General features: G+C 44.2%; 1 protein-coding gene across 2 annotated transcripts in view; it reads right to left on the reverse strand.

Annotated features, from left to right (window-relative positions):
* Positions 1-3,320: 3,320 nt before the first annotated feature.
* Positions 3,321-13,806, reverse strand: part of ARHGAP40 (Rho GTPase activating protein 40) — a 39,621-nt gene continuing 29,135 nt past the window's right edge. For both annotated transcript variants that reach the window (XM_067307822.1, XM_067307821.1), the window contains exons 6-15: positions 13,079-13,244; positions 12,627-12,718; positions 12,420-12,497; positions 11,990-12,149; positions 11,134-11,216; positions 10,542-10,748; positions 10,141-10,281; positions 8,396-8,556; positions 7,320-7,375; positions 3,321-6,082 (exon numbers count right to left, since the gene is read on the reverse strand). In XM_067307822.1, coding sequence (XP_067163923.1) covers positions 5,976-6,082; positions 7,320-7,375; positions 8,396-8,556; positions 10,141-10,281; positions 10,542-10,748; positions 11,134-11,216; positions 11,990-12,149; positions 12,420-12,497; positions 12,627-12,718; positions 13,079-13,244 — 1,251 coding nt within the window. In that variant the 3' untranslated portion in view covers positions 3,321-5,975. The remainder of the gene's footprint in view (positions 6,083-7,319; positions 7,376-8,395; positions 8,557-10,140; positions 10,282-10,541; positions 10,749-11,133; positions 11,217-11,989; positions 12,150-12,419; positions 12,498-12,626; positions 12,719-13,078; positions 13,245-13,806) is intronic.

Raw genomic sequence — 13,806 nt, forward strand, 5'->3', positions numbered from 1 at the left:
GGTTGAGTCGAAGCAATCACAGCGTGAGAGCTCTTTGTTGGAGACAAAATTATCTAACAAGAGACAATTATGCGACATTACCATTAAAAGCAGTGTGTGAAAAGCTTTAAGTCTGCGTATCCCAAGCTCTGCAAATCCCTTTCTCTACCTTTGCACTCAATAGGTCTCATTTAGCCCGTTTGTTCTGTCCCAGGCAGGCAAAGGCAAAGCAGGGTTGATCGATTTGTTAATTACAGTAATTTTATCTTAAACACAGACAGCTGAGTGTTCGTCAAGTCACAAATTCACCCGTTAGAGAGAGACCTCCCCCCAGCTAAATAATTAGGGATAATAGTAAGTGGCTCATAATAAATGCAACACACAGCAACGCGCTCCACGAGTGCGGCGCAGGATCAGGCGGGCTATTAGGGAACCCCCACGTCTGTTGCTCCTTTCCAAGGAAACAATGCAATACCCTTAATTGTCTCTCTCGAAATCCCGAGCCAGCTCTGCTGGTTTGTTATAAGTCAAATGCAATTATGGCACTTTTTGACTGCCTCTTGTGTCCAGAGAACGGCTTTCCACGGAGTCGTCAGCACAGGTGAGAGTAACTTTCTCAGCTTACATTGAGTAGACTCATACAAAGAGTGGAGATAAAGGTAACACAGGGAGGTTATGCACACGTAATCCCACTCCTCACTATTTTTAAAGTCCTAGGTAAGCCTCGAAGTATCCAGTTTTGACAGATATCTAGGCCTTTCTCCTATATCCAGCAACTTCTGATCACAAAAAAACCCACAAAACCACTCCCCAAACCTCTTCCTTCCCCCCAAAAGTACAAACCAGTTTTAATTTGTACGTACTCAAATTAGATCCTGCCCAGACTAGATTACAACCTGTCACAGTCTGCAGCTGTACTGCTCTTGCACAGTGAGATCTGGGCCCAGAATTTAAACCTGCCGACGCAGACAACGCTTTTCTCCTGTGAAGTGATCGCTGTGCTAGTCTGGGTCTACATGCAACCACATTTGGAGCCGATCTAAATCGTCTACAGAGGAAAGTAACTTCTCTCCACTTACAGAAAGATGCAAGACCCGTACCAGCTGCAAGACCCCGCGCCAACAAGACAAGGTCAGTCCTTGGGGCTCCCAGCACCCACCCAGGGCGCGATGGGTGCTGCGCTCCCGGTGCTGCTGGCGTTTTGTCGCCTTGGTCACAAGCAGTGTAAGCACGCCTGAGACTTTTGGTGCCAAGCACGTGGAGCAATGCAAAGCACACGCAGTCCTGAAGACCCACATCCTCACCGCACAGAAAGGGCAGGACAGGGAAAGCTAAAGGCATGGAAAGCAGCCCTCGGTTTTTAACCAGCGAAGGAAAGGGGACCGCTGTTGCACATCGTTGTAGCCTGCTGAGAACAGCATTTGGGAGGAGTGAGGAGAGGACAGAGCCCATGGACAGCCTCACACCTTCCCTATTCCACTAGGATTAATTTGCCTTTAGCAGGTGAGGTCACCTGCCTTCCCCTAGATGCTGAGGAACTGGAAAGGGACAGCTAACGCAGCAGGCTCAAGAGAGGAAGAAGCATTTGTCGGTGTAACGAAGGTCTAAAAACCTCAGTGTGCAGGAGATGGCTAGGGAGCCTATGGGAACCGACTGCAAAGCAGTCAGGGCAGCTGTGCATTCCCCCCAGCCCCCCAAGAGGCCATAGTTCAATAATTAAAGTTATTTTATTCTTTCCCCAAGTAGAAAGGGAGCTAGGAAGTCAGTGAACCCTTACAGGTAGAGAGGATCTGTCTGCAGGGTTTTCCTTCAGCCCCCCGCTTTCAGAGAAGGCCGTCAGGACACCGGGGATGTGTGCAGGGGGAGAGCTCGAGGCACACATCCACCCCTCTCACGGTCCTACGAGAAACGCACGGTGCTCAGAGGAGATTCAGGAAGACTAGGGCAGGCTGTTTGCTGGTAGAAGCCAAGTTGCAATCACATATATTCATATGGGACATGACCTTGCACACTGCCCACCCAGCCCCAGCAGGGCTGCACGTGCAGCCGTCACGTCCAAGAGCAACCCGACCGGACCTGCACGGAACCAGAGTTTCATTCCCAGAGATGCAAGCAAGCAGGCAGAAACACAGATGGCATTTGCCTTATTTTCCAACAGATAAATAGGGAGTACGCTAGGGGAAAAGAAACAATTGCAAATCAAATGCAACTTTTTTTTGTTTGCATCAGTATCCACAGTCATTTACTCACTCTGCTCTTTGAAACGTGTTTAGTTGTTTTCCTACGGTGTTTCCCTCCAAGTGCTGAAGCATCATCTGTTCCTTTAAAGACCTCATATTTCCGCACAGATTTTTCCTGAAGGAAATTATTTATTTTTAAAATATGTGGTATTTAAGACAGTGTCACTTCATCCCCAAATATGTTTAACCAGCATTTGCAACATTCTTTTATGCTATTTCCTGTTATCGCAGCACGCCGGACTTCAAGTTTATACAGAATAAATACCGGGCTTTTGCGCTGAGCAGAGGAGATAGCGGTGTAATGATCAGTCAAAGAACGCCCTTGGGGATGGAAGAGATTAGCACTCTGATACTGCTGAAGATGAATGGGTGGAATGAGTTTGATAAGCTGGTGTTTTCCTCAGATAATTGCTCTGAAAAGCTTTCTAAGGCCACGTGGATCCTCCTCCCCTTTCCCTTTTGTTTCAGGACAGGATGGCAAGTCCAGTATCCGTGATCCCGGATAGGCTGCTATTGTCACCGTTCTTAAATAAATAGCAGGGGATCAGGACTGAATAAATATTAGTCATTTAGCCACACTGTTTCAGACTGGATTCCTATCATTCTCGGCCAACAGCTAGTCCTTCTAGCTGTACATAACCCCGAGCACAGCTCAGAGCGGACTGGGGGGCGCAAAGGTGGACTTCTCACAGGGCTTAGATGTCCTCCTTTCCTTACGCTTAAATCTTTGACAGTAGCTCTTCATGCTTTGGAAGCCACTGCCCCTCGGTGCTCATGATCAGACCCTTACCCCATCGACAGACACCTGTGGGAAAAACAAGTCCTACAACCAGCTCCCAACCTGGCTTTGGGCTTCCTCGACCAGCCACTGACCTCCTGCTCTTCCTCCTCCCGCACTGCTCTTTCCTGCCACCTCGCAGGCTCGTCCAACGGGGAGCTTTCACCGAAGCCATAACACGAAATGCAGTTGTCAGGTTCACTTAGACTCCAGGAACGTCCCCCCTCAGACCCGCCGAGACAAATCCTGCAGGCAGTCGTGGAGGTTGCACCATGCAGTGTGCTCACCCGTCCTGAGCCACCAAGGAAACGGGAGCCAGGAGCTTTTATTGTATTTTTTATTGTTTCATTGATTAAATGGATTTTAAATACAGAATTAAAAATTTGTAAAAAATACTTATTAAAAGCCAGCATTCAAAAGCAAGTTGCACATCAGTGACACTGTTCCAAATTCACCCTTGCTTTTTGGTACAAAATTAGGAAAGACAAAAATAAAAAAAAAGCATATCCACCTTCTGGACAGAGATGGCTTTTTTTTTAACATTTCCTTTCAAAATGGAGAACTGACACTTGTCTCAGAAGATTCTCCCACCAGCATTGTTTTTCACAGCACTGATTCACATTGTTTGGTGTTCTAAAAACCCCCTCAGATTTGTTGTTTACAGAAGCAGCGATGTAGCATTTCCCCCTCTTATGTACTGAGGCCAGTGTGTTAAAAAAACATCCAGAATATGAGGGGTGGAGACAATTTCAATACTATGCAAGTTAAATTTCATCCCTACAAAACACAAAAGCATCTTTGAGCAGGAACAGGTTCTTCTTTCTCTCCCGCTGATTTTTTTCAACGATACTCTTGCATATTAGGTATTTTTTTTTAAGAGTATCACATTCCTGGCATTTGTTCTTTGCTAAGTTCCATCACTGCAACAAAGATTTCCAGAAGTGATTAGTGAACAGGTACCTTCAATTTTTAATGCCCAATTTTAGAGCAGCTTGATTTTTAGAGAGACACAGCACACCCATCCTCAACAAAAACAGTCAGGCCCTTTTAGGGGCAACTTAAGCCCTATAAAACAGAGGTATCCCAAAAAGACTTGACATTGGGGTTTTGGGTTAGTGGTTTGGGTGTGGTTTTTTTTTTTTTTCTTTTCTTTTCTTCAAGTTGCTATTATGGGTCTGAATAAGAGAGCTATGAAGATGACCCCTTGCGTCAGTGAATCTGCGTCATCATAGTTAAAAGTGTAGACCGACTGTAATATACACAACATTAAGACATCAGCATCACACGTACAGTATTCACAACAGGTTAGAAAGAATACAGACGACTATGGCTCACCTGCTTCTCAAGGACCTTAACCACCAAGAGAATTTAACCACACAGACAGACAAACCACAGAACGAAGTGCTCTTACACAAGAACGTTATGACTTCAGGATAACGGAGAGGGATAGCTACATATCAGCATGGGAAAAAAAACCACGGAGGAGACAAAGTTCAGACTGCAATGGAAACAAATTCAGTTAAGCAAAAGAAATAATACTGGCGATTGTCACTAGTTCAGCTAGGACTTGGCAAATGAAATACTCCGAGTATACACTTGCAGGGCAGTCCTGCTTCTGCCACGCGAATAAGCATCCGACAGTGTTTAAAAACAGTATAAAAAACGATGTCAGGATTTTCAGAAACGCTGCCTGCTCCATCCCCCGTAACTGCACAGCGGGCTCCCTCGCGCGAGGTATTTCGGCATCGCTGCAAAGGACAGCGAGGTTTCTGCGCTGCTCTTCCACGACCGCAGTCTAATTCGGGCTGCGCTCATGAAGCTCACGCAGCCGTGCGAGGTGCAAGTGGTCTGCTCTGCCCCGGCGCTCCGCAGACCCCAGCGTCCACGCTGCGCCGCGCGGGACCGAGACGGGCCGGCAGAGCGGGAAGAGGCTCAATTCAGTACCCGCTGGAGTGAGCGGAGATATATATATTAGGCACAGACCTCCTTATTCAGCCACTGCACATCTCAGGGGGGTTTTTTGTTGTTGTTTTTTAAACTGACATGTGCACACAGAGTCTTCCAGAAAGAAATTTCATTCGTGTGGCCAGGTCAGACTACCAACCTCAAATTAATTTTAGAATATTTCCTCAGTTATCCCTTCTTATGTAGGTTTTGTAAAAATAATCGCCCAGCAAAAAAAATGCTTGCCTTACCCTCATCAATGGTAACCTGCACGTCTGTGCATTACCAGCAGGACCTGTACGGGACAGGCATCTCTTATCAAACCATCCATTTGAAAGAAGGTTTCTATCCATCCCATATCGTTTCCAGCAAAAACGATTTTCCTGGATGCGTTGCATGTGTGTATTTGACTGCACTCATTAAATATAGAAGGTCAGCTTCACATCACATCTGGGCTTTTACACACATCCTTTTTCATTCTTCAGAGAAAACTGCAGTATCTTAAGAGTGAAACTCAAGCTCACAACTTCTGGCAATGTGCAACAGTCAGCAGTGGATCTCTCCAAAAGGATGCCATTAGTACCGCTGTAGCGTTCAGCTGTCTCTCCTCCAAAACACAGAGGTGATCAAAAGAAAGAGCAAACCCAGAAGAAACAGATGTGTTCTACCATCTTCAAGAAGAAGTTTCTCCTCTCACCTTCCATCCTTATTGCCCAGTTCCTGTAGCTTTGTTCACACCATTTTTTGGGGGGGATGTTTTGTTTTGCCTTTTTTCTTTTTTTAAAATAATCGCACGCCTTGCAAATTCTGCTCCTTAATGATAATTTCTGCTCGTTACCAACTCTCCTGTTAACACGTAGGCTAGTGTACTCTCACAGTCAGAGGTTACAGAAATAGCAAATAAAGCTCTTTTTCCTTAAAAGACACAAACACTGTCTAGTCTGTGACTACATCAGGAACAACTCTATAGAGTTCTTTTGCCTTTCAAAAACTTGCCTTCCAAATCCAAGCGCTTTGTTTTGCTCACGCTTTTCTTAGAACATCCGAGGATAAGATGGGTTCTGCTTAATTATCCATTCAGCATGGGGATTGATATGGTACAAGTCTAAGAGATAAGTGTCTGGGTCCAGGCAGTGTTCACCTATCAAAACAAGAAATTCAGGAAAAAAGTATTTCTTATATCCTCAGTCCTACAGTTAAGTTTTTCCTAAAACTGGTATTTGTTCGCAGCCATTTCAATATTACAATCATTCGAAAGTTTTTCTGCAAGTCTGAAAAAATTATATGTTAAAAGAAATGTGTTTTTCTTAAAATTATACTAAGCCCAAACTTTGACCTTTGTAAAATTAAAAAGGCACTTTAATATGTAATAACTTTAACCCAGGAACTTTAGCACTTGAAGACAGTTATGACATATGCTAGTGTTCAAATCCAGTAGAAGAGAGTGAACCGTTTCCAGTCAGATAGACATTTTCTTCTATTGATACTATGAGGAATACCAAGAGGCAGCCAAATCACTCCAGTCACTGACAGTTTACAGCCATAGCAGGGCATAAGAATTTGTTTCCATTTTCAGACCCCCCCTATTCCACTGCCACAATCATATAACTTAAGCCTCCTCCCCATTTGATGGCATTACCTTATTTCACCAGAGGAAATCAGTGACTAATTAAGATCATCAACTAGTTTGACAAGCTGGTTTAAGAAACTTCCACCCAATGTATTACTGGTTCTTTTGTTTCTAGATAAAGGAAGGCAGAATTCACATCTGGAGTCGGCAGCTGTTTGCACAGATTCAGTGCTCTAGCTGACCACACTTATTTAAAGCCCAGATAGGAAGCACCATGCTTAAACACCTCGTGGAATAGGATGATATTGCCCTTTATCTAGATGACGGTAGTTCATGGTTTTAAGTTTCACATTAAATTCCAAACAGGGGCCTTTAACACCGAGGGGAGAGGGAGTATCTCATGGTACATCTAAGGGAATGGGAGGTTTGTTTCTCAGATGGAAAAAAGCACTGCATGTCTCCGTTCTCAAGAAACTTGGACTCTGAAGTTTCCACCCTTCTGACAGGCTTCTTCCAAAAATACATAACACTAGTGGATCGTATTCAGAAGTCCAGGCTTCAACTTCCCACATATTTGCCCTATAAAAGCTTTGCAGTGATGACAAAAACACGTGAACTACATAAACAGCACACAGGAGCTTTGGCAGATGCTCTTCACTGTGGGTGAGGTTAACCCAAGCTTTTTGATTTTTCTTCTAACTTTTGGAATTGCCTCCAAATCTGAACCTCCTTATAATTCCCTAACATAAATTAGGGATAAGTACTGGATATCAAAGTCTTTATATCTGTTATCACCCACCAGTCTTACCGATATTGCCTCCCACTTCATACAGGAGCAGGTTTGCAGACTCCATAGAGTTGTTACTGCAGAAAGAAAACACATTAAATTTGACAGAGCTCAGAGAGGGAGGTCCAGCAGTTTTGTGACTTGCTTCCAAAGAAGCTGCTCATGGTTTGGAGGCCAGCAGTGGTCAAGGAAGCTACAGACTACAGTACAGCAACCTTGCTGATCCTCCTGCACAGGGAAACTGTTGAAAACGTCACCAAAATTGGGGGGGGGGGGGGGAAGCAAGGCAGTTACTCCTCACTAGTAGCAAGGCACACACTATATGCAGACACTAACTTCTCAGCAGGAAGACAAACGGCACAAACACCAAAGTTCATCAACAGCTTTCCTCTAGGACTGACACCTGCTCAGGTGAAGCTCACCTGCAGGAAGAGCTCAGCAGCTGTAGCAGCCTGTTAGTGGGATGCTAGCTCCCAGCTGACCCACATTCAGCCAACTTCAAATCCTCCCTCCATGTCTGACACCTCCTGCATTCAGGAGATGCACTAACACCCCATCTACTGAATATGTACCTGGGAGCATGGGGGGAGGGAGAGAGAGACTTTTGTTTCAGTTTGAGTTTTTTCCAGCAAACACTGGGCAGAGGAAGGAAGCACAGAGCTTATTTGGGAATCCCCTACCTCTGAATATGCATGTTGGAAACACTGCTCCAGGCATGTAGTTTGCACAGGTAGTGATGTTTTCCCTTGGTGGGGCAGGGGAAAGGAGGACTTTGTTTTGCAGAGCCAACAATGTTATTTCACTTTCCCTTCCCTCCAGCAAGGCTTTGCACATACTGCTGGAGTTCACTTGTCTTCCAGCAAACCACAGACTAGCAAATTCCTGACAGCCTGGGCACGACGGAGTCGCTCAGCTGAGCTAACACCTCCTTGGTCCACCCAACACACTATTTCCAAAGTTTAGAACAGAGAGGCAGAGAACTGCCTCCTCCCTGCTCCCTGTGCCACCACCTCAGCTCCGCCACGAGACAGAAACACACAGTAACTACGCTGCTTGCTGGTATTTTCTTTTTTTTAATAGCAGAGAGAACCTCTTACCATTTGAGGAAGCTGACAGTGTTAACAATGTTCCAGCCATTCTGGCACAGGTTCTTCTGGAACTGCCTCAAGACGTCAGCAACTCTGGTCGCGTTGTTCAAATGCACCTCCAGCGAGTCTTTCAGGAGGAGAGAAGCATGGACCTTCACGATCTTGGAAGGCTGAGCCAGAAAGGCAAAGAGGCAAAAAGGACAAAGTGCTTAAATTTAGACAGACTGTGGGATCAACTAAAACATCAAGTTTCAAATTAGATTGGGGAACATAAAGAATCAAACTGCTGCTCAGAGACTTTATGTTTGTTTCTTACTCCACACATGGTACAGGATGGAAAGGTTATAAAAGCATCAAGGTGAACGTTATAAACAAGTCAACCGTGCCTCGGCGTTGTGGTTGGGGAGAAAAGCACTGATCTTTATCAGAGCGTGTGTTGGTGCTCCCTGCTGTTCAAATGCGGCACTGGCATTAGGAGTAACACAAGCTTTGACGAAACTAGGATCTCTCGGAATAAATTTCAAACTGTTTTGCACAAGTCTGACAGACTTTTCTGGAATTCATTTAAAGAAGAGAAAAAGGAATTTACACTGTTGAGTTGTATTAGACAAGCTACTGAAGATCTTAGAACCAGAGCTCGTTTCAAAACAGAAGTACTGGAATATTACAGAACAGAGTCCAAGTGCTATTTTGTCAAAACTATTTTCATCAACCCTACTTTCAGAGTTTTTGTGGAGAAATTGAACTAATTCACTCCAATCTGAAACAAGTTAATTTTGCAAACCCAAATCCTCTACAAAAAACAGCACTCAGCAGGACCGAGACTGTTAGAACGGGGCTAACTGCTGCACAAGGACTGAGGCATCTATTTCACTGAGTAAGCAGCAACTGCCCTCTCCAAAATGACAGCACCTTCTCAAGTGTAACATGCAGCCTTAACAAGGCAAGGTTTAGGCAGACATCATCTCAGTAGCCCAACTGGTACAGGAAGGTGGGGAACATACTGGCTTGTGAGAACTCACACGCTCCTTCAGGTCTGCAGATTTAGTTCTCAGTGTGTTATTTCTACCTGCAGATTTCCTCTTGCTCGTGTCCTTGGACAGAATGACCCCAAGGATCTTTTCCCAGCTTTGACTCTCAAACAGGTCTGATACGAGCATCTGTTAAACATCTCAGCACCAACATGAAAAAGGCGGAATAGCACTGTTTCATTTATCAGGGCAGTTACTTCACTCATATTGAATGAGGAGAACCTTGTTCTCAAACCCTCCCACACAGATCAGCAGCATTATGGAGCAAAAAGAAAAATGAGATGCAAAATACCATTTTACACTACTGTAATAGTCTAAAATTTCTCCTCGGAGTTCATGAAAGCAAGCCTGCCTTTAGCACGGCAGACACAACTGTCTGAACACACAGGACATCTACAGTCGTGTGAAATCCACTCTTAGCACAAGGTGATGACCAGCATTTCTGCTTCTGGTCACTTCCCCCTTCTCCTGCAAGCATGCAGCACCTTAACTCCATATTCTGTAGTATGAAATTTATTTAGTGTATTGGGTGTTGGGATCTTTTTTGCCACAAACAAGCAAGAGGAGTTTGGGAAGCTTATTCTCATGGTTCTGTAGATTTTCTGCCTCTTGCTTTGTAAAGAGTAACACAGCTTGGACTTTCAAGTTCTCATGAAGGGACTTACTATGAGAAAGCGTTTGACCCTGTTATGAGAGGCCCCAATTTTTCAAGTCTAAACTCACCTCTGCCTGGTTCTTTTCCACCTTGTCTTTATCAGCATGGATCTTCCGCAACAGATTTTTTATTCGCTTGTCACAGAACTGGTACCTTTTGCTATTGCTCTCATTCAGTTTTCTGACTTGAGCTACCAAAAAGGAGGAGACCTGGACAGGGGGAAGGGAGAAGATAGGAATTAAAAAAAGTTGGGCAGAGATGAGGATTCCGTTTAAGAATCCAAATGTCATTTTGCGAAGCTCTGCAAATAGACAAAATATCTACGTACCCTGAAAACAGCTAAAGCAGCCAGAGGTTTTGTCTATAGACACTTGATTCCTCTGACATTCCAAAACTATCCCTTCCACCTTTCCAGTTCTAGCCGAACCAAGACGCCACTACCACTCTACAAAACACCTGTGCAACTCACTGTCCAGAGCAGATCCTGGTAATGGATCATCATCCGCACAACATCAGCTGCCCCCTCTGCCAGCTGTTTCTCCTTCCCTTCGGGGATCTTGTTCGGCAGTCCCTTGTGCATGAAGAGGTTCGGGGCCATGACTGTGGAAACGTTCCAGAGGTTCATCTTGTTGTTCTTCTCCCTGGCAACCACTTTGCTGAGAAATTCAAGTAGAGCCTAAAGCGGGGGAAGAGATTGGACTTTAAGATATTCATTACCAAAAATATCCAGAAAAAGTATCATGGCATTTCCTGGAGAGACCACCTGATCAGCATCATTTCTAGATATCTGGGAGCAAATCCTGTGCTCCAGTCAGGAAGCGCCGTGGCCAAGTTCTAACGCCACAAGGACAGACAGTGCTTACAGCTTACACTCACTGCACGGACTTGAGATTTGCCTACTCCCCCTATAATGGGTTTCCATTCTCAAGTCAGTGAAAAAACCCAAATAACATGATTTACATTAATTATACCTCCCTTTATAAAAGCCGCTAGAGTTCCTTGAATAAAAACATGGAAGGATATTGTGTTTTTCCAGTTAAATCAGGAAGAGGTACAATTACCTTTAAAGTGTTTCTGTTGGGCTCTGGCAGAATCAGGATAAGGAGGTTTAGGGCTTGCAATTTTTGCTTCAGGTCTGGAATATCTAGAGAGAAAGAGATAACACGACAGAGGGTTCAGACTTCTGACGCTGCTCTTTGAGAATGGGAATCACATTCCCAAGTCATGTATATCGGGAGCAGGGGGAAAGGCAATAGTTTATCATAGGGTTTGTCATCTAAGATTTGAGACCTTGGTTTACAGAAGTAAACAAGCTCATAGAGGTCTTATGATGCCAGTTACACATGTTTCAGAAGACTGGATGATTTGTTTTAGTGCACACAGTCTACCAGCAAGTTTGGTGCCCCTGAAGGGCATCTGAGAGATTCCCATCCCACATTTCTTGGGCAAAGAGAGTTGTGGGCTCAAGTAATTAGCTTAACACATTCAAGCCATCTGCTGAGACACAAACCTCAAAATAAGATGCCTGCAGAACACTGTATTACCTGGGACAGGCTGAGACCACACACCCTGGCAACATGCCACAGCTCAGCATGCATGTGGTTATTTATCAAATTGTCCTCATTCATGGTGGCAACCTTGCAACCTCAAATGACAAAACATAATTCCAGACTCCAGGACAGTGTTCCTGCACAAAGTTTTTGTATATAACCTACTACTGGAGACTAAGACTCAGACTGGCGCACTACAGCATTTATTACACTCAGGACAGTGAGTCTGACCTGCTGAACTTCGTATCTTGCTCTGTATTCCCATCAGATCACAACACACCTGACAGGAGAACCCAAAACCAGCAGAGCTTTGTAAGAAAAGCATAAACCAGGCAACCGATACTAAGCAGCCAAAACAGGGACTCACTTTGTACAGCAGCAAAAGCAGGAAGATACTCTGCTGTCAGCAGCGGGGCAGGCAGCTCTCTTATGAATCTTTTCAGTAGCCCAGATATGTCATTCTGATGGACTTCATCCCAACGGAAAAGGCCAGTATAGAAGTCACTTTCTAGTTTCTGCTCCAGATTCTGTACAAAAAAAAAAAAAAAAAAGAATTTATTATGTGTTTTAATGAGCAAATACAATGGAAATTCTATAGCTGAACACTAGAGGGCAAACCATCAAGTGAAAAGACTGCAGTGTCTCTCACAGACACTCCGATTTCCCAGCAATGGACATTTCTAATTGTACTGGGAAGGGAGACGAGATAATTCAGCTTAAACCCTATCAGGGTATTGGTTCAGCAACATGCTCACTGATATCTCTGATACTTTATAACACGACCAGAGAGCTCATACCTTGATTCTGGTCTGGGACCCAGAAACTCTCAAAATGCCCTCAGTTTCAAGTCCTCTCTTTTCCAGACATGACAGCAACTATTAAGAGGGGAAAAAGAAAGCTTTTAGGTTACCCAGAATGAGAAGCCAGCCCTTCCCTATCACAGCCTTCAAAGCCTTCCTGACTTTGAGGATCAGAAGCGCAAATAAAATCTTTGGGGAACTTACTGCCTGGAGTAACAGAGGGACCTTGGTGTTGGGGAGCAGTTTTTGGTCATTTTCCAACAGAGTGTTGAGTGGAACTCCAAAGAGTCTTTTCTCTGCAACAGAAATAACATATGCTCTAAGTCTATATCACCATTCATGCAGGTGTCAGGGATATTTCCACTGCTACAGCCTAAGACTGCACTTTTTGTAAGTGTAGAAACTAGAGAAAGAGAGGAAGAGATGCTACCACAACAGTTAGTAGGACAAGCACACTTGACAGTCGGACATAAAAGTGACACTAGGTCTTCATGTCATGATGCAGTAACTTCTAGAGTAAGTTCTGGGTAAGGAAAAACACCTGTCACAAGGTTTCTTACAGACCTTCTCTGTTCTTACATTTTAAATTCAGACCTATGAGAAGGCTGCAATTTAAAAAAAAAAAAGCATGAAAATTACAATGATGCACAACTAACCTGTTGTCTTCAATTTTACTGCCTTGTTTCTCTTCAGCTCAAAGCCTAGAACATCACAGAGAGCCGTTAGTTCAATAAGGGCCAATGTGGGAATCTTCTTCATGTCCTGAGCAGATAGATCTCCAATCTTGGTCACTCCTAGTCTGCCCTTGGGGATCTTAAATTTCTAAAGGGAAGCACACAAAAGGTTTTTGTGCAAGTAGCACTACTGATCCTCTTAGTTTGCAAGCTAATTCGCATCCTTACCACTCCTTGCCACTGCCCAGGCATCTATTCATCCTCCTGTTTCAGCACTAGACAAATGCCCCAAACTACTACTTCTACCCAATCCACAGCTGAAGAAAGGTACCCTGCTTCCAGCATTACTTTTGTAGTCATATCAAGATCCCAGTTTGTCTAAGTTAAAGACAGTCAGATATCCACCTTAATCTATTTGAACTTTGGAAGAAGTCCAGTACATTTGTGGAGAAGAAAACTGTCAACATCACAAGTAAGAAAGTCCAGTTATTCTTCCCTTTTCAGTGGAAATGGCCCAGACATTACAGAATTAGAATCACCACAGTTTCCTACAGAAATACTTCCTCTCTTCAACCCTCAGGTATCCTTGCTCACCACTGCTTTGCCTGTCCAAAAATATCTGCCTCGTATACACCTGTTGCGACACTATCCAGAGAGGATCTCAGGTTTCCAAGATCTGATTACGTAACCGAATCAAACTTCCACTTCTC

The sequence above is a fragment of the Apteryx mantelli genome, chromosome 18 (assembly GCF_036417845.1).
Source record: "Apteryx mantelli isolate bAptMan1 chromosome 18, bAptMan1.hap1, whole genome shotgun sequence".
Lineage (NCBI taxonomy): Eukaryota > Metazoa > Chordata > Aves > Apterygiformes > Apterygidae > Apteryx > Apteryx mantelli.